General features: G+C 37.2%; 1 protein-coding gene across 1 annotated transcript; it reads left to right on the plus strand.

Annotated features, from left to right (window-relative positions):
- Nucleotides 1–17308: 17308 nt before the first annotated feature.
- SELENOK (selenoprotein K) lies at nt 17309–20769 on the plus strand. Its single transcript, XM_084292967.1, has 5 exons — nt 17309–17427; nt 17767–17857; nt 18612–18689; nt 19305–19397; nt 20293–20769. The coding sequence occupies exons 1-4, from the start codon at nt 17409–17411 to the stop codon at nt 19390–19392; spliced, it is 276 nt and encodes a 91-aa protein (XP_084149093.1). The 5' UTR covers nt 17309–17408; the 3' UTR covers nt 19393–19397; nt 20293–20769.
- Nucleotides 20770–21117: the final 348 nt, after the last annotated feature.

Genomic DNA, 21117 nt, shown 5'->3' on the forward strand with positions numbered 1-21117 from the left:
TTAGTAAATAACTGAGTCAGTATCCTTGAGATTATGAAATGAACTGCATCTGCACCTGCCAAATCAGTGAATGCATGTGCATTAACTACAGACTGAAATAAAGAGGGATGTGCAAGCTGCAAATTTTTATTTTAGCCAAGAGACTGATGAGAGGAAGAGAGTATGAAAGGTCATTCCAGTGATGATAAGAAAGAACAGAAATGTTTGAAATGCATATCTCATAAGTGCCTCGCATTACATCTAAAATGCTTTCATGAAAGCGGATTATTACAACAGGCCTCTTCAAATAACAAAAAGGGCTATCATTTTTACCTTACCTCAATGACTATTCATTCTATAAGTTGCTCCATAATTGGAATTTAAAAAATAGCCCACAAGTAGCAGGGTCTTTTGTAGATGTACTCCTGAATTTCAGTATTACTTACACAGATACGTACTTTCCCTTTTAGCAGTTGGGGCTGCTTTTTGTTTGTTTGGGTCTTCTGGTGATTTTGATATTGCTTCCACCACTACGTTTGCAATGATGCAAGGAAGCACATGGCAATCAAAGTTTTCTGCTCTGTAAAATTATGAAAACCCAAGAAGCAAACCCAAGTCCATTACCTGTAATGATACCCAATGGAAATCCATGCCATGCCATGGGAGATGCTTACATTATGGCATGAAGATCTATTTCTTAAATAGAAAATCAACTAACTACCATAAGGTATACTTGATTCCCTTCATGCTACCCCAATCTATTGCTAATTTGCTGGAAAACTATTGCAGATGCTGCATTGACTTTATTGGGTTTTTATGCCTGAAAACATCTGATCTATAAAGAATTTTCTTTCCTTGCTGGAAAAGATCAAATATGGATTTTCCATGAGGGTCTGAAACATCTCAAATTTTCAGACTTTTTTCCAAGTATATTTGTTTTTGTTTTTGTTTTGTTTTGTTTTGTTTTGTAGGAAAATAAGCACTACTACTAAAAAGAGAGGTAGAAATCTAGTTATTTTCAGTGCCCAAAATCACCATAGCTGTGTATGCATGAGAACAGCTATCATCAGTTACATATATACTGATATTTATACCGTTCTTTCATGCCATTTATTGAATATAGGCTATATATGACCCAGCCACTAAGCTCCAAATATCCCAACGTATTTAGAATCAAAGTCAAAACGCAGTTTAAAGCGCTAGCAATAGCTGTGAACCAAGTAAATTCCCTAAGAAGAGATGGTCATCAAGATGAAAGGGAAATGCACCCTAGTAGTGAAAATTTTATTTTTTCATTTTTAAGGTACAGTTATTTTGTTATTGATCTGAAACATTATGACAATTTTATTCTGCTTATAAATTACTTCCACCTTCATTTAAATACAGCTGCTTGAAGTCACCCTTTTCAAGAAGCCAATAAAAGCAATTTATAGAAACAAAAACCAAAGCATTGTCACTTAATTTATAAAGCTGAGGTTATCCAATTAAAAATATGACACTAAAGAACTGTAATTTATTCATTTTTACCCTACAAGAAAATACGTAATAAAAGGGCCACATTTAATGATGAAAACACTGACCAATGTAGAAAAGCTTCTTTGACCTGTGATACTGACTACAGAGATTCTTAAAGTTTGTGCAGTGAGTAAAACAAGTGCACCAGTATGAATTAGCATCAGGATTATCAACCAAGAGATGCCCATAAACTCTTTGCCATGGCATACTGACTTTAATATTATTATTAAATGACAATGGCCACCTGCAAATAACTAACTGTTCTTCAAAATGTCCAAGGTGACAACAATCAGCACTCTGGATTCTGTATTACAAATACCAAATGCAATAGCGGTAAGAATAATAGTTCAAAGGGCTTCTTTTAGGAACCATAATTTATGCATTTTTTTGTACACTAATCTCCTGAAAACAATCTCTTTTAACTTTGAATTGCAGTTTGTTTGTTTGTTTGTTTGTTTTTTTTCCCAGTGTGCATGATTTTCATCTAAAAGATTTGACAAGTTGATCCTGGAAACAGTTTTTCACTACTCTATGACTTAACGTTTCTTAGACTCTTCTATGTCCCATGTTCTCAGATAACACAGAGCTAATGAGTTTGTCATATATGAAATATATATATGTACACAAAATTCAGATACTTGTTAATTGAAAGTAAAGAAAATAACACCTAAAGACCTTACTTCCCTGGACTTGGTTCATGTGCCATAGATCCTTTCCTGGAGTGGAAACAAAGCGGACTGCTACCACTTTATCTTGGAGGTGCACATTTTAAAAAAAGTCCTCTACTTGCATCCATAAATAGAGCCCACAGTACTTTCACATAAGTCTTTTTAACTCTTCTTGTCTTAGTGAAAGATTTCACAGGGACACTTACGTAGATAAGTATCTTCTCACTTCTCTCAGCCCACCTGCCCTCTACATCACTCATGACAGGCACATGCCATTTAAAAAAAAAAAATCTGTGTTCAGTTACTTCTTACAGAAAAAGCAAGTCTTCTAGGAAACTGTGAGTCATTTCTAAGTCTTTGTAAAGCCTTTGTAATCATTTAGATTGCTATGCACTGGAGGCATTTTCAAAACATAAGGTCTGATTTTGAGTCACTATATTTGAACACAACCGTGAAAGCAACCTAACACCTGCAGTTCTCATTCAGTTTTGCCAGACCAATGAACACCTAGACTTTCTGATAAACAAGTGCATTAATTTTCCAATTAAGAACCTGGAATAGGCAATCTCCAAAACATATTTGCTATGTTTTATAATTTTAAATATAGCAAATTGTTTTACTACTTGAGGAAGATGCAAAAGTTAATATACTTTCTGTGCCCAATAACATATTTTCTGTAAGATTTTGCTTAGGTCATTAAAAGGAAAGCATTCTTAAGCATTATATATTCTTGATCCCAATTCTGTAAAAACTTGGAAATGTGCAAGAAGAAATTCTCCTCCTTTTCACCCTCCAAAAACATAAACCACAAGGAGAATTTATTGGGAAGCAATTTCTAGAACTATATTGCTACTAGATTAAACAAACAGCTGATGGATGGCATACTTCAAAGTTATAAATTTGTAAAGCGAAGGTCATCACAAATTAAAAACTGAAGCTAAGCTGTACATCAGAAACGAACTATTGCCAAGAGTATAGATCAGATTGTGCAATATGGTATCCACCTGGCTAGTGTACAAGAAAAACTTCCATCTTCTTTGGATCACTTCAAGTCAGATAATTCTACTGAACTGTGAAAGTTCTCTATCTTATTTCAAGATATAAAATGCAATAGGCACATGCTTTCAAAGACTGCCTAGTTTTAAAAAATAAAACAATCAGTTTCAGAGCAGAAGAGAGGCTATCAGAGGCAATCCAGTTTATGTTGTGGACTATGGTTGAAAGTGAAAAAAGCTACCCTCTTATTTCTCCAGAATATATTTTAGGGAATTGGCAGAACACAGGGAAATATTTTGAAAATTAAGAGAACTTGGGGTGGAGGGGGGAGGGGGGTTGAAATTCAGCATAATTATTGACATAGATTTTGATATCAACAAGCACATAGAATAACATAGAATGTAACACTGTCTGTTCCAGGAGATTCAGTTGCTTGGTGCACTTCATAGAAGGCAACACAAGTACAAAAAATAAAAATGCTTTCATGGTCACTTTACACTTCTTGACAGTCCCCCGCTCCCACCTCATCTTTACTATGATACAAATCTCACTTATTGAGGTCTTACCTTTCTTCAGTAAAGCTAACTTAACTATCGTAACTGTTCCTAAGCATACAAGCCCTTAGACATCTATGTGATTTTCCACACATGGAACATAGCACAACATAAACTAGGAAAGGAGTTTACCATGCACTCACCAGTCCATCCTAGTTCCCAGTTTGAGCTCTCTTTTTACTACTGACTATGAACAAAACAGCCTACTCTGAGTTCTATAAAGATACCTATAAGGGTTTAATGCAAAGTCAGCAGACTATAACTTCACAACCAAGATTTTGTCTATTATCTCCCCATAAAAATATTTCCAGGTACATCTAACCAATGCCCCAATTACTCAGGTTCCATTTTGTTGTTCCACAGGCTGAGAAGATAGCATACACTGTGGCTTGCTTACAGATTTCCATCCCCAGCCCTCCTCACCAAGTTCTTTGCGCGCAATTTCCTAGGCTAGAAATTGTGCCCCCATACACTAGAATCTGTGCATCTCCTTTCCTATATTCCTGTTGGGAATTCTTTCTCCTGTTCTCTTCTCTTCTTCACAATGCAGGGGCTCCCCATTATCTGCAGCTGATCTTTCTACCCATCCATCTGACCCTATTATTAATTTCTCTATATTTTTTCAGATGAGACTGATACCATTTTTTTTAGCTTGTGCTCTTGCATCATTTAGTCAAGAACTCCCACCTCCTACCTCAGAGCTGTGAATGTATTCTAATCTTAGTGCTACTGAGTTCACAGATTCATTTCCGAACAAGTTCCTAAAAGACTTTTACATATGTCGTGGTGGGTGGACCTAAAATCCTCGAGACTTCAGTATCTGACCTCACTTGGGAGAGTTTTAAAAGTGAAGAGTAGAGCCACACAGAGTATATTTCCTCTTCATCTTATATGCATATTTATAAAAATTTATTTTAGTCATTTTTCTTACTCTTGTTTCCACATGTGAAAAATGAGTGTTGCCTGACTGATGTCTGTATCCCTTTCTTACAGCAGATTTACAGTATATATTTTTATACATGATCTTAATTCACTTCTTTGTTTCAAGTGCATTTGATAAAGATTAGAAACCACATACACCAACTGCTACCTGAGTAACTGTTTCTGTAGGTGCATGGCTGTCTGACATCAGAGCCTTTCTGTACCCTCTTATCCCAGGTACCCCTCACATCCTTCCCCAGCTACCCTTGATACTTCTCACCATAAAAACCTGCATGACTTGAGGAGTATCTCGAATAAAAAGACTTCCTTGAGAATCATTTGATGACTTCTTCTGAATTACCTTGAAACATCCTTTCACAGGATCTACAGACAGCTCTTTTTTTTATTATTGTTTTTTTTTAATTATTATTTTATTCTTTTTTTATTTTTTATTTCCAGACAACCTTAAAGGTAATCTAAACCAGCAACTGTTAAGAAGAAAAAAAAAAACAAAAACAAAAACAAAACAAAAAAAACCACCCTCTCCCCCTCCAAACACACACACCCCTGGCAAACCACCAATAGGTTTGCTAATTACAAACTTGCCATTATTTCAGTGCAAGTTCCAAGTGACCAAGAGATATAGGACTGATTTTTCCCCCTTATGGTCCAGTTCCCAGTACAAGAACAATTTGAGTAATATTTTGAGAATTTGAGAAGCATTACTATATTCTTTGATTCAAGTGAGTACTAAGCATTGGTATCTTCCCTAAATAAGGTAAATGCAGGAGGGAGAACATGATGACAGTGTTAAAGTTAATGACCCAGTGCAATAGTATTTAAAACAGATTTGATGCTAGCTTAATCACATTAATTGCTACATTAGACAAACTGAAGAACAATGAATACATTGTCCCTGAAAGTCCTGAAGCAGCATCTTGTCCATTATCTTACGGTGACATTCATGAACTTCTGGTAACTGGAACTTCAAGACTACTTTGCTTGCCCTGACACATCAGCTAACTTTGTGTTATTAATCTGAGAACTTTTTTTTTTTTCTTAATATTCTGTGAAGTACTTTTAACAAGCAATGTCACTCTTTCCTAATCACAGCAATAGCAGTCAAAGACTATTATTAATTTTGGGATAAGATCATAAGAACAGGTAAGAGAAATGTCATCTAGTGCTACTGCCCTAAGATAGTTGTTATTCTTAGCTTAGAACATATGTGCTTTTCCCTTTTTTAAAAAACATCATCCTAAAAGAACTGGGCTTGCCAGAAAGCATCAGCAGTCATTCCCCATAAAGTAACCATGTGTACCTCAATTCTGCCATGGTCAATACAGACTGGGAAGTTTACAGTTCTTTTTTTTTTAAATGTGAAGTTTCAAGATGGTTTTCAGCAATTGTACTATGGTCCTAGAGCAGCCTACCACTAACACTCCAGTCTCATGCTGCCCATAGCCAGCCGAAGAGCCCAGTGTATTTTCTGTAGTCTCAGGCTAAGTACATCAACAAATTCATGGTCTCTCACACATCCCACCCCTAAGACTATCTAGCTGTTCTGGGATCTTAAGCAACATGTGAAAGTTCCCACAATTCCTCCAGAGGACCAGAGCCCAGAAAAAAAATGAATAAGTAGACTTAAGGTGGGGGGAAAAAAAAAAAAGAAAAAAGAAAAAAGAAAAAAGAAAAAAAGAAAAAGAAAAAAGAAAAAAGAAAAAAGAAAAAAAAAGAAAAAAGAAGAAAGAAAAAAGAAAAAAGAAAAAAAGAAGAAAAAAGAAAAAAGGAAAAAGGAAAAAGAAAAAAGAAAAAAGAAAAAAGGAAAAAGGAAAAAGGAAAAAAAAGAAAAAAAGGAAGATCACAGAATCACAGAATTTCTAGGTTGGAAGAGACTTCAAGATCATCGAGTCCATCCTCTGACCTAACACTAACAGTCCCCACTAAACCTAAGCTCTACATCTAAATGTCTTTTAAAGACCTCCAGGGATGGTGACTCCACCACTTCACTGGGCAGCCTGTTCCAATGCCTCACAACCCTTTCAGTAAAGAAGTTCTTCCTAACATCCAACCTAAAACTCCCCTGGCACAACTTAAGCCCATTCCCCCTCGTCCTGTCACCAGGCACGTGGGAGAACAGACCAACCCCCACTTCACTACAGCCTCCTTTAAGGTACCTGTAGAGAGCAATAAGGTCACCCCTGAGCCTCCCTTTCTCCAGGCTGAACAAGCCCAGCTCCCTCAGCCGCTCCTCGTAGGACTTGTTCTCCAGACCCCTCACCAGCTTCGTCGCCCTTCTCTGGACCTGCTCAAGCACCTCGATGTCCTTCTTGTAGCGAGGGGCCCAAAACTGAACACAGTACTCGAGGTGCGGCCTCACCAGAGCCAAGTACAGGGGGACGATCATCTCCCTAGCCCTGCTGGTCACACTGTTTCTTATGCAAGCCAGGATGCTGTTGGCCTTCTTGGCCACCTGAGCACACTGCACAGTCTTGCTAACTTTCATGCAATCACAGAGAAAGGAAGACATGGTAACACTGAACTAAGTCAGAACACTATAAACAAAAACACATCATGGCTGACGGCATGTAGAACCAATTTGGTTAACAATAACAAAATAAAAATATGTAAAACAGGATATATGCTAGGAGAGTACGGAAGAAAATTCACATAAGCTGACTGTTAGCACAGCTGTCTGATATACAAAATAGGATCCTTGACAAAAGGAAGAGAAGTAATAATTGGAATAAGATATCCCATGACAAAATGAACATGGTCAGATTAAAATGCCCTATTTTCATGTAAGAAGGTCTGTCTAAGGACACAAACTTATAATGAAATAGATAACATAATTAACCAGATAACTTTGGAGAATAAGAGGATACTCAATCTTCTGTAATTAGATAAAGGTTTGTTCGAAAAACGAAAACCTTGTTTTCTGTAGTAGATTTGCTGCATTAGATAGAGCTGCTGGATATTAAAAAAAAAAAAAGTAGAAAAATTGTATTTGTTCAGATCCGAGACTACACAATTCTTATAAAAACTTTTTAGAACAACAAAAACAATATTCATATATATAACATCATATATATATATATCATAATATCATATATATAACAACAAATATAACAACCTTTCACATCAAATTCCTAGACTGTACCATATTTTCCATCTTTCTTCATAAAGACAGTCAAGATTGTGTAGACTATTTATGGATTGTTTGAGACAAAGATGTGAAGTCTTTTTGATTACATCCAAGGTCACTGAACTGAAGTGAGCCACACATCTTCCAGATTTTTTTCTGTTTACACTATTACATTATGTTTTCTTTTTGCAAGCATTATCTCTTAAGGGAAAGAACATACTGTCAGCAATTGCACTTTCTGCTAAGTCATTCACCACCTTGCAAAGACATTTGAAAATATAAAACTGATTTACAACAGCATTTTACAACAAAATGCTGCACTAGTTACAAGTGAGATGAGCACAATGTACAAGTATGCAGAGTAGGAAAGGTCCTGCAAAAATGCTAGCAACGATCTGTAGGAGTTCCATGAAGTCACAGCAGGTCCAGGAGTTCAAAGCCCCTTATGATTTTGAATAGTAATACATTCTGATGCAATGATCAAGGCTTAAGAACTCTGTAAGGACGCTGTGAAGACTCTACCTGAAGAACTCCGTATTAGAAAAATTAAACTGACTTTACAATATAGGTTGTGAAAACTCTCTGTGTGTAACACATGTCATAATTTCTTCAGCCAGAAAAGATCTACTTGTAGCAGCCAGTACAAGCCACAACACAGTCAGTCTCATAGAAACAATTTCAGGTATGGTGGAGGCTCAAAGAGCGACAAAAACACATACTTCAAAGGGAGGGTTTGCAGACTTCAGCGGAGTAATGTAGCATGACTTGAAACTTCTGTGCCATCCACTCCAGCAGAGAATATACATGTACATAGCATAGCTGTAGCACATTGGTGCACAGACACTTGCACACAAAGCACTTTGCTTCTGTCTTCTTTCTATATTATATTGCAACTATTTTGTACTTGTCCGGGGCTATACACAGGTGCCATAGAATACTAAAGGATAATACTAAATAATTTGCAGATAATACTAAATAATTTGCAGAGACCTATTTCTACAGATGACACATTGCAAAGGAGACCTACATCTCATAGTCAGGTAACAAATGTTTTAGGAAGGGTAACAATAGAAAGGAAGGGAGAAAAAGAAAAAAATATATACAGAAAGGGTATTTTATGCTGAAGTACTGAGATGACTATGGACCCTCACAATATCACTAATACAAACTTTCTAGGACAAAATCACAGCATGGAATTCAAGTTCTTTGGTTCTCACAAGTAATATCTATTGAGCTTATTGTTCGTTTGTTTGAAGAAGCATAACCTCCTTCTGCATGGAAGTGTCTTTCTGTCAAGACACTAAAAAAGGCTTCTTGCTACTTGTTATCACTGACTAATTTTCATGGGCATAAAATGTTTCTGTTACAAAGGAAACTGCAACACTTGGCACTGCTTAATCCATTTACATTTTGATATATCAACTCTCTTACTATTTACCTACTAAGATACTTAGATGCTATTATATATGTGTGACTTTGCTTTTAAAAGAAATCAGCTTTTACTTCCTTTCTCTGTACTGCTATAACACCATTTTTATGATGCAGTAATTAGAACTGAACATACTATTCTATCGAAGGTTTTAACTAGAAATTTTATCGTCCCATTATTTAGATTGACTTCCATTATTTTCTTCTACGTTTGAAGGTCAGCTTCATGCTGACTGGATTTCCAAAGAATCTTAACTCTTACCATACTTAGCGGTGAATGAAAATAGCACTTATAATTTTTTTTTAAAAAAAGCTAGACATTTTTCCTTGAGCATGAAGCACATTTCAATTTCAACTAATTGTCAACATAAAGAAGTTACTGGGGATTCTTCTCAATGTCCATATTTGTTCCTTCTGAGTTATAAACTACTTATTTAAGCCAGGAGTAAAAGGATGAATTGTCCAAGTCATGATGAGCTGAATGTAGAGAATTGATTGAGGCAGACAAAAACATTTAATTAATGGGATTTTTTTTCTTGCTCATGGCTAGTTCTGCTTCTAATAACAAAATGCCATTGTATGTTATGTTCTAGGTTATAACACAATGGGCTATCTGAAATGAAAAAAGATGGACAATGCAATAAATAGGACAATAAAGAATTTCAGATATATTTTTAAATCATATTCATTGCAGTCCTCTATCATGTGTTAATGGCAGGAGCAAATGATATTCATATAAACTTCAAAATGTGGGTATAGTGTGTGCCCCAATCATATATTACTTAATACTTTGGTTGAGTCTACTGTACAACATCTTGCATATACCTATACTGGTATTTCATATGGTAACTCAACATTTCTGCAACCTGCAAGACACTGTACTGCAAGATGTACAAACCTCCTGCAAAAATGTGGTATTCTTCTGGTGGTGTGTTGTCCTTCTATAGCTTTTAGGGGATTGTCCTATCAGAAGCCCATTGGTTTAAATACATCTTGCAGATCTGGCAATCTGTATTTGCACTGAATCTTTTGTCATGGCCATAGTGTCCTTGTTCTGCTCAATAAAAACAAGAACGGCAATGTTTCAGACAGAGAAACATCAAAATCAGGAGCAGTGAGAACAGAGTAAGAATATCACAACCTCAAAGCAAGGTATCTCTACAGAATCACTATGTCAGTGCCCTTCACAGCATTCATATCTTCGCAAACACCCCCTAACAAATCATAACTGTTTTTAAAATATCTACACTGTTTGCACCAGTTTATGGGATTTTCATTCTCATTAACATATCTTACTGAAGTAGTAACTTTTCAGAAGACAAGCACTGATATTACTCCAACACAACCATAAGACCTCTTCAGAACTTGTCAATTATCAGATCACTGTTTTATTCAGCAAATATATTATAGAACAGGCTTCACCTACCTGCTTCTGACAAGTACCTTACCTGTTATTTTAAACTCGGTTGTTAGGTCTGAAACAGTTAAAGTTCAACAGCTAAAGCTGCAGATCAGATATCAGAGATATCTGCCTCTAGCTGCATTTAGAGCCTTTTTTCATTTGTCACCTTATTTGCATTGCCTTTTTGTTTGCTGTAGTGAATATCCCTCAAATTTATGTTAACTTTTTTGTACCTAATGTTCATTGACAAGTCTACATCACTGGCTGGTGTGGTGCTAAGTGGGGAAAAAAAGGTTTCATCCACTGAAATCTGGTATGATTCCAGGACTGCATATCCACATGAACCTTGCTGCTGGTAAAGTTGTAATGTCAGCTGCTAATCCTCTGTGTTTACAGCAGATGGACAGAGAGCTAATAACCCTGTGTCTACACAGCAGGAGTGCTCCAGAGCTGCTGCACAACCTCAACCTTTGCTCATCCCTAGGGAAGCCGCTCTCAGCACAATAGTATACATCCAAGTGCCTACGGCAAGACTCCATATACAAGCACAGGACTCCAAATGTACAGTAAAGTAATTTTGCACCAAGAAGAACCAGTTCTGTTAGCTCATCAGTGTAGATACAACCCGAGCAGAAAACAGCACAGTCTATATCCTAGCTATATATATTTTCAGGTACACATGCTCTTACACTTGATTATGTATGAAGAAACAGAGAAATAGGTGAAATTTTCTTTGTTCTTCAACAATATTTAGCAGTAAGACTACTGTTTATGTTAAAGGGATAGACATAATCAAGAAATTTAACTTATGTATAAATACCTCAGTACATAAATCGTCAGAAATTCTTCCAGGAGCTACAGCTGGAGATAGCACGGGTGTTCAGTAGAACTGGAATAGGCTATGGGACAGAAACTTTCTGGTAAAGCCAACCACACTATACCAAGCATCAGGAGCAGCCAGCTCTAACAAAAACAATATGCATACAAATGAGAATGGAAAATGGAGACTGTTGAGTCATGGAACTTAGAGGATTGTTTGTTACCTTTTCTGATTGTACGTATGTATAGGTGTACTTGGTTTTAGTATGTAAAAGCAATGTTCTGTATATATAGAATGTTTGATGTTCTTGTGTGTGTGATATTTAGAATGTTCGATGTTCATGTGTGCGTGTTGGTAGAGCGTAGACTCCCCATGCACCCAGCACTATTTACTTGCCTTTCATAAATATTACTAAATTCAGATTGAGTTGAGACTTCATTTATAACAGGTACATGTGTTGATCTGCTCGAGGGTAGGAAGGCTCTGCAGGAAGATCTGGATAGGCTGCATCGATGGGCTGAGGTCAACTGCATGAAGTTCAACAAGGCCAAGTGCTGGGTCCTGCACCTGGGGCGCAATAACCCCAAGCAGAACTATAGACTGGGAGCTGAGTAGTTGGAAAGCTGTCTGGCAGATAAGGACCTGGGAGTATTGGTTGATAGTCAGCTGAATATGAGCCAGCAGTGTGCTCAGGTGGGCAAGAAGGCCAACGGCATCCTGGCTTGCATAAGAAGCAGTGTGGCCAGCAGGGCTAGGGAGGTGATTGTCCTCCTGTACTCGGCTCTGGTGAGGCCGCACCTCGAGTACCATGTTCAGTTTTGGGCTCCTTGCTATAAAAAGGACATGGAGGTGCTTGAGGGAGTCCAGAGAAGGGCAACAAAGCTGGTGAGGGGTCTGGAGAATAAGGCTTGTGAGGAGCAGCTGAGGGAGCTGGGCTTGTTCAGCCTGGAGAAAAAGAGGCTCAGGGGCGACCTTATCGCTCTTTATAAGTACATTAAAGGAGGCTGTAGTGAGGTGGGGGTTGGTCTACTCTCCCACGTGCTTGGTGACAGGACGATGGTCGAAAGTTGTGCCAGGGGAGGTTTAGGTTGGATATTAGGAAGAACTTCTTTACCAAAATGGTTGTCAGGCATTGGAATGGGCTGCCCAGGGAAGTGATGGAGTCACTATCCCTGGAGGTCTTTAAAAGACGTTTAGATGTTGAACTTAGCGATATGGTTTAGTGGAGGACTTGTTAGTGTTAGATCAGAGGTTGGACTCGTTGATCTTGAGGTCTCTTCCAACCTAGACAATTCTGTGATTCTGTGAAAACGTGTACCGCGACGAAACAAAGTAGATTGTGTTATTTCACATTTAGTCTGCCAGCTTCTGGCTATTCAAAGTATCACCACCACTCAACACCCATGAGTGGAGCAGGGATTTCTTCACCCTTGGTCAGGCACTTGCTTGCCCAACTACAGAACACTCTGTTTCAGGCTGAAAAGAAAATGTAGTGGCCTATTCACCCTGCCTAGAGGAGTATGGGAGTTTCTTTCCAGGCTTTCTACAACTTCAAATTGAAGGCCAACAATTTCATTCTACTGAGAAGTCAAGTCTTTGTTACTAGGAAAAGTAGATATGTTAACAGAAAGTTATAGCTTTCTATACATAAGGATATGCTATTATCTAATTAAATAACAAAGCATATGGCAGTCCTTCAGTCTATATTTGCTTTCAGCCTGTTAATTGTCCTGTAGCAGTAAGCTTGCACCAAAGCCTCATCATGTTTGTTAATCAGATACCAGCAAAGCATAATGAAGACAGATCACAGACAACTTACTGCAACACCTGGTCTCCGTCCCAGATAAGGAGAAAAACAGTTCAGAGCATTACATGCTTATTTTCTTTATGCTTAGATCAGAGCTCCAAACTTTGCAAAATATATCTTCCTGTTGATATCTATACAATATATCTCCTCCTTTAACTGAAACCCTACAGTACATGAGTATATTCTTGTCTGAGGAAGGAGAACTTAGAAAAAATAGGTCTTCAATCAATTATCAGAACTGAAGCCCATTTAAACAGTTAAGTTCTGGTCAAAATTTAGACTTTGAATCAACATACCTTAATTTTCAAGCATAACCAAGTTTCAGCTCATTCAAATAAAGCAAATTATTTTTTTCATATAAGAGCTGTTTAAAAAAATAGAATACAGTGGAATACCCTCTGAATTTCATCTTTAAATATGTAAGGAACATTCTACATTTGTAATTTGTTTTGGAGTTCTACCTCCAATACTTACAGTATTAATTGCATGTGCATAAGACAAATACTACACGACAATCAACTCTTCTACAAGTAATTCAAATCTAACTGAATTTTGGCATGTTTCTATTTGAATTATGTGATGTGAAAAATACTATAGGCAAGTAAAAAAAAAAAAAAAGATGCCTTTGCAATTTCTGCTATTCGAATATGGTCAACAGTTTGCAGATCTTCTTCAGGACACGGTCAGGTTTCTCCAAGTTACCTTTTAATTCAAAATGATTTTCTGATATAAAGTTACATTGATATAAAAACAAACAAACAAACAGACAACAGACTTTAGAGAGTACATCCTCTGTCATATTATATCACCACTTTTCTATGATCAGATGCACACAATTTTCTCTTTTGCATTTCACCTAGAACGTAATTCCATAGCATATAGAATGCTATAACAATAGCTGACTATAAAAATAGCTGACCTATGCTCTTGGTACTTTTGATGGAAAAAAAAATAAAATCATAATTAGTTGTTAAAGCACAGTAACACACTACTCAGACACCAGTACTTAGGTATTGATATGTAAATATGCAGTTCACAAAGAACCAGATTACACAAATCTGTATCTAGAATAGAGATTAACAAACTACACATACTAAAAGCACAAAAGATATCACAATTGAGAGTTCAGATTGTGTTAAACACACACACAATGAAAAAAAAAAAAAAAAGAAAATCCCACTTATTATCAGTCTTCTGAAATTACTCAGCTTAATATATGACCTACTCTACTGTTACTAGCTTCATACACATCTTTACTATACAATCAAAAACGATCTCATCTCCCCAGTTTCCAAACAGCTTATACATTAACTTTTAGCACATACCTGTAACTGCCTGACTTCATTCTCCCTCATATATGCCTTCAGGGAGGCAAGCCAGATGTTTTTTTATTTCCATTGCCAACTTTCAAAATGCCTCCTCCTGTGTTTCATCAAGAGCAGGTACACTGCTGCACTGCTGCTGTTGTCCTCTGAACTTCCCAGCATCAGGCAGGCAGACTGAAAGCATGACTGAGGGTCACAGAGTGACATAGGTATAGCAACAACTGTGACATAACAAAGCCCCCCCCACGACCTGCCCTGCCCTTTGTCAGGGAGTAGCTGCTCAGAGCAGGATGCTCGGGCAGTGCAAACACCAGAAAATAGTTTAGACCAGAGCTTATGTCCCTACCTGCTGTCCCAGCCACACCATAAACTGCAAATGCACATGAATAAACATCTTCCTCTTCTGTACTCCATTCCCAAACCAAGGATGGCCCAATGGATAATATGGATAAATGGATAATGCTTGACAATGTTATGCTACCATAGATTTTTAACCACATCTTCTGAATCTCACATTTTCATGTATAAAGTTAAAATATGTATATAAATAAATAAATAATGCATATTTGAGCATTTAGAAATAGTTATTAACACTAACATTTTCATGTACCATTTTATGCAGTGGTTACTTATTTTTACTACTGTTAAGTACCTGGATATGCTTTCATGGAAAAATATATAATAGGAATAAACATGCACTGGTAATCTGAATTTAAAATAAGTATGTCTTTAATTTCATTCACCAAAACTACCTTTCACATAGTTTCTATTGTATTTATATAATTTTAGAGCACTGAGATAACAATTTAATGAAATAAACCGAGACAATCTCCAATGTAATTTTACTTTTTTTTTTTTAATAACTGAAGAAGCACATACGTAGTTAAACATCGTATGAGATATATACATATATATATATATATATATATTTTTTTTTTTTTTTTAATTTGGAAAACAAAACCCACAATGTTCCTCTCTGCTGAATTAACACATTCCCTTTGAAAGATAATCCATTAAAAATAAAAATGAATTGTTCAAACTGTTATTGGATGAATTGCAGGACAGCATCAACTGCATACAGCGTATGAGTTCAGGTAGAATAACTACTTGATCTTATTCACATTCATTATTATGTTTCTGTCTAAGCCACAGCGGAAGGCTCGGACTTTGATATCTGTTTTTATACAAGCAAGAGTCATTTTGTGTGTATTTTCAGTACATCATAAAATTTACAATACCTCTTTTATCTCAATTTATTGCCACTAATTTCCCATTGCCATTCTCCGTGTTTTTGTTTTCCTCTTGGCAAATCTTCTAACTACAGCTTGTGCAACAGTTCTCCAAACATAAGACAATTTGGTATTCTGTCTGAAAGAGTACTAGGAAAAAAAAAAAAAAAGGTATATTTGTTAAAATTATATAAAAGCAAAACTATATTATTTTCACATTTTAGCATATAAATAAAAGGGTATACTTTTGACATATACTTTCCTTAAGTAGCTATTTTCCTATTATTTGACAATACCTTTTTAAAGTAATCCTTTCACTTTCCATATAAACTTAGTATTTATGCAACAATATCACCTAACACATTGTACCAAATCTACAATGCATTCTGTAGTTTAAACTTATACCAATACACCTTTCCTTCTTTTTATTTTTCCATGTAGCTGGTTTCCCTGAGACTCCAAAAACATTTCAAAGACTTACTGAGTGAATGCCTGTTTTTCTTATACACCTACAGTCTGTTCTGCGAGTTCTAAGCTGAAACTTTACTATTATTTGGAAAAAAAAAAAAAATCATACTTAATGAAGAAAAAGGACAAATGCTGTCCCAGAATAATTTCAACATACACTCTGCATTTGTGCACACTTACTCTGTGCACTAACTCTGAAGCCCCCACTATTTCCGAACACCGTTGTACTACCCCGTTTATTGAGTGACAGATTACCTAGGTATGAGGGATAATTTTTTTTTTTTTTTAAGTGTTCCTGTAATACACAATAAATGTTTGTTCATTGTCTTTTGTATTATAAAACAAAGAGTTCTGTTTGAGGAACGGGAGTTGTGAAAACTCCCTGCTGAAGTAAGGAGCTGTATAATGTTTGGCTAGACACTATGAAAATTCTTTTGCTTAATGTAACAAAAAGAGAACCCCCTCCCCTTCTCTCCTTCTGCATCTCAGTTGCCTCTTTTGTTCAAAGACACTGCTGCAAAGTTCATGTAACCATCTCCTGACAAGTTGCTAAACTAGTGTATCAACATCCTGCCTTCCTGTCTCACGCTGGGCCAACATGACCAAATAAAAAAAGAAGTTGAACCACAACACTGAGGAAGACTACGGCCTTCATCTTCACGACCACCAGAGGGACAGAGACGACCCCCTAGCAACAGTGCGCGCAGTCGCAGAATATACCAGGATGTGCTGCGTAATCCCAGAATTACCAAGATATAAAAAGGGACCCTGGTGGGGGTGAGGTGCGTGCCGTTGGTGGAGCCGAGACTCCGCGGCCGCCCAGCGCTGTTTTGCTTGCTGTTGCTTACTCAGTAAATTCCTTTCTATTATTAATGCAATGCTCTCTGAAAATTAATTAAGGGGGCAATTTATAACAACGCTGAGAGGCGAAGCACCGCCCACCGTGAGGCAGCAGCCGCCCTCAGCACCTCCCGCTGCCGCGCTGACGGACGCGGCGCGTCCCCAGAACAACGACCGGCCCCGCCGCAGCCCCCGCCCCGTTCCCTTCGGCCTCGTCAGCCCTCAGCGCGGAGCCGCCCTCAGCGCCCCATGCGCCTCCCGGCCGCGCATGCTCGGCGGCAGGGGCCGGCGGCGGGGCGGTGGCGGGCGCCATGGTGTACATCTCCAACGGTGAGCGGCGCGGCCGGGACTCCCCACGGCGGCGAGGGGCCGCTGAGGGTCTCCTCCGTCACGGCACGGCCCTCGGCGTGGGTTTAATGGGGAAGAAGAAGGGCGAAACGCTGCACGGCGAAGGGGAGATGGCGTTGATCGGCCCGGCCCTCTGCGCTGTCCAGACGCAGTGTCCGTGTGGCAGCGACAGCCCGGCTGTTCCCGTGTTCTGTCCATAAACCATTACGCGCGTCGTGTGGCAGCCTGGGTGTAAATGCTGCGCTCCGTGGACGGGGCTTTATGTAACGCGCTGCGCGGCGTCGCTTACTAAACGTCGCTGAATGTTTTTTGTCGTGACAGGACAAGTGCTGGATAACCAGAGTCGGGCTCCTTGGAGTTTGTCATCTATAACTGATTTCTTCTGGTCAATAGCAGATTTTGTGGTTCTGTTGTAAGTAAAAATTAATTCTTCTAATCAACAGTATTTTAGATTTGTCATAGATAGATGGCACTAAGTACTATAGGCAACACAATGCAACAGAAGTATTGGATTTATTCTTTAACATCCCATATTTACTGCCTTCAAAACATGTGTGAGTGTTCTAATATGACAACGTGGCCCTGGTTGTTAAGCACTTTGAAATATGTAATAAAAACTACATGGAATCTGGTGCTAACATAGTAGCAGGTCAAACGAGTTTTTGATTTTTTTCCAGTTTTATACTGAAAAAAAAGAAAATGTGTATTCTTGTTAAATATCTAGTTTCTAATAGCTGATCAAATTGAGATATTACTTGGAGAACTTTTACTGGTAAGGATAGTTTCTGTCTGCATGAAAATAATCACACAGTGGTAAGACCTAGATTGAGGCCGGTAAAGAAACAAAGAGTTCTTTTGATGTCTTCAACAGTCCATTATTTCAGTTATAGGCTTACATTTTATGCATTCCTTGCACTTTATTTAGCACAAAAGTAATTTTACTAGTTTTAAATATTTGAAAATTGGGTTTGAGTTGTATTGCAATTTGGAATTACTTCAGATTTTATCTTCCCATAGAGAAGAAGATGGCAAAAATTAACAATAACTTTAACAGAACTTTGTTCCTGACACTACTGTTTTTTCTTATCTTCTTATCTTTAACTTCCAAAAATACAAAGTTGTATCTAACAGTCAGTTCAACTGAATTCCTCCTGTTTTATTTTCAGTTTCCAGAGCATTATTCAACCAGATCTGAGAAGAAGAGGCTACACGTCCTCCTATTTAGGACACAATGATGGAAGAGGGTATTTTTCATATTATCAATAGTTCTCATTTTTTTTCCTCTTCTTAGACAACTGTCATTCAGATTCAAATGTATTCAGACTACAGTTGTGATTTGTGTTGGATCAGTCATGTCAGAGGACTAAAATGTGTTTTGTTTTTTTTTTGTCTGCAGCATTTTGTCTGAAACTTGTTGATAACAATACTTAGTTTTGAATAGCTGTAATAACAGCTTAGTCTAACTAATTTTTCAAGGCTGCGTAATCAGCAATATGTATCTTCAAAATTCTTATTTTGTTAGACTTCCTAAAATTAAGTGTTAGACTACATGAAATCAGTCATTTCATGTATTAGATGGCCTTTCCTTTTTGTAGAGCTGTGTAAAAGCATTGGTTAGTGGTAGCTTTGTCTTATGCCTCTAGCTTTCTCTTATGTCTGTAATTACTTGAGTAATTAGAACAGTTTGTGTATGAGAAGTTTTATGAAAGTGTTGAATTTTTTGTTACAGCTTTTCACTTGAAACCAAACAACTTTTCTAGCATCTCTAATTTTGTCCCTACTTTACAGTAATTTCAGTGTTTTTATATTTCTAGTTGTACAATGGAATGTTTACTAAATACATTTTGTTTTCTTTTTAGGCATCCAGGAAATCCTCGCCGTAGAATGGGTCGAATAAATCACTGGGGCGGAGGCCCCAATCCACCACCAATGGCTGGAGGTGGATGAGGAAGGTAATTCCAAATATATATCCTGCTTTGAACATTTTTTAAAAATCCAGGAGATAACAGTGATAATCAGAGCTTAAGGTAGAATTGAGTGCTTTGTCCTACTTTTGTAAAAGTTAACAGGAAGAGAATCCAAGTGGTTAGACACTTCATTAAGGGAGTGGGGGGGAGTGTGTGTGAAGGGGTATGGCATAAAGTTTTGGCTCAGAAATGATGAGCTTCTACTTAAGTGTTGAACAGCTATTTGAACATATCTGATAAAAAATGATATGGAACTCTTTATTGGTTGCTAATACAAAGTCTCATCCAGATCAGTAGTAAGTGAAACTTTGCATTTCTAATGGTTATCATATGACAGGTGAGATTTTTTGTTTAAAGGGGATGCTTTTTGTAATTCAAAATCTGCAGTGTCTTTTATTCACTAGGCTGAGCAGATTTTCATCTAACACTGCATGTATATATAGTATGGTTTAATTTACTTTAGGGCTTAAGAAAACAGCTCTTTTCATGAATTCTCCCTTGTTACCATAATAAAAGATACAAGAAAAACATATGCAGGTGATCAATACTAAGAAGCCTTGTAGTAAAAGTTCATACTCAAGAAAAAAACAAAACCAACCATGCATACTCGTCCTTCAGTTCTGTCCCAAAAAGGGATAAGTGACTCTCCATGATCCTTTTTTCATCTGTTTTTTTCATTTGACTAGCTATGAGGCCAGCAAAGCCAAGGGGGAAGGCTTTTGTGTGATAACAATGATGTGTAATCTGAGGAAGAGAATTTTGCAAACCTTTGGCCTATTTAGCTAAATTAAAAGCAACTTTATTTTTAAACGGTTACTTATATAACATTATCTTGCAAAGGAAGGCCTTGTTTCTAACCAAGCAATAATTTGTCTTTTAGGTAAACGCCTGCTGTAAGAGGCAGGCAAATGAGAATGCACATTTGCAAGGTGAAAGGGAAGAAGAGTTCAGCAGTGGACCAAACGAGTTTGAAGTTGTGAATGTGTATGCCTAACCAAAAACTGTTCTGCAATACTAGCAGACTAATGAAGTTGTACTGGGAACTCCTTCAAGGATCCAGTGTAACTGAACTGCAGTTTTATTAAATACATGTTTACTGTCTGTCTAAAGTCTTTGTATAGCTTCTGAACATTTTACTGTAGTTGCAAAATAAGTAAATTATTTATGGCTTGTCAGTAGGCAGACTCTTTCTTATCATTTCTAGAAAATCAAACGGTTCTATTCAAAACCCTTTCCTGTGCAAATGAAAAATACACTATGCTTACTTGATACAGAGGATCATTCAAGAGTCAACTTCAAGCCATACTTCCTGAAAGGTGTTGGTTTTGCTGTATTTTTTGTGCATTGCCATATTTTCATAATATTGATATGCTAAAAACAGTTTTTAAATGAATTTTAAATTACTGTTTTACAGATCTTCCTTTTTACGAACTCTCTTCCTTAAGCCCAATAATGGGTTTTACAACATGCCGATTTTATAAGCACTCTTGAAACAACTTCCTTCCATTATGAAGGTATATGCCTATTTGCTGTACAACTGCTGATAGGGCGCTTTTTCAATAAAGTTAGTTCTTTCCTTTTTTTAAAAGGAAGAAAAGGTAACAAACTTGGTAACACCCAGTACTAACACAGAAGAGTTATTTTCTTTCAAACTGTAATTACTTTTCTGCACTTCGGTGTATTTTTTTTTATTATTTTTATTATT

Source organism: Netta rufina (genome assembly GCF_964035555.1).
Source record: "Netta rufina genome assembly, chromosome: 10".
Lineage (NCBI taxonomy): Eukaryota > Metazoa > Chordata > Aves > Anseriformes > Anatidae > Netta > Netta rufina.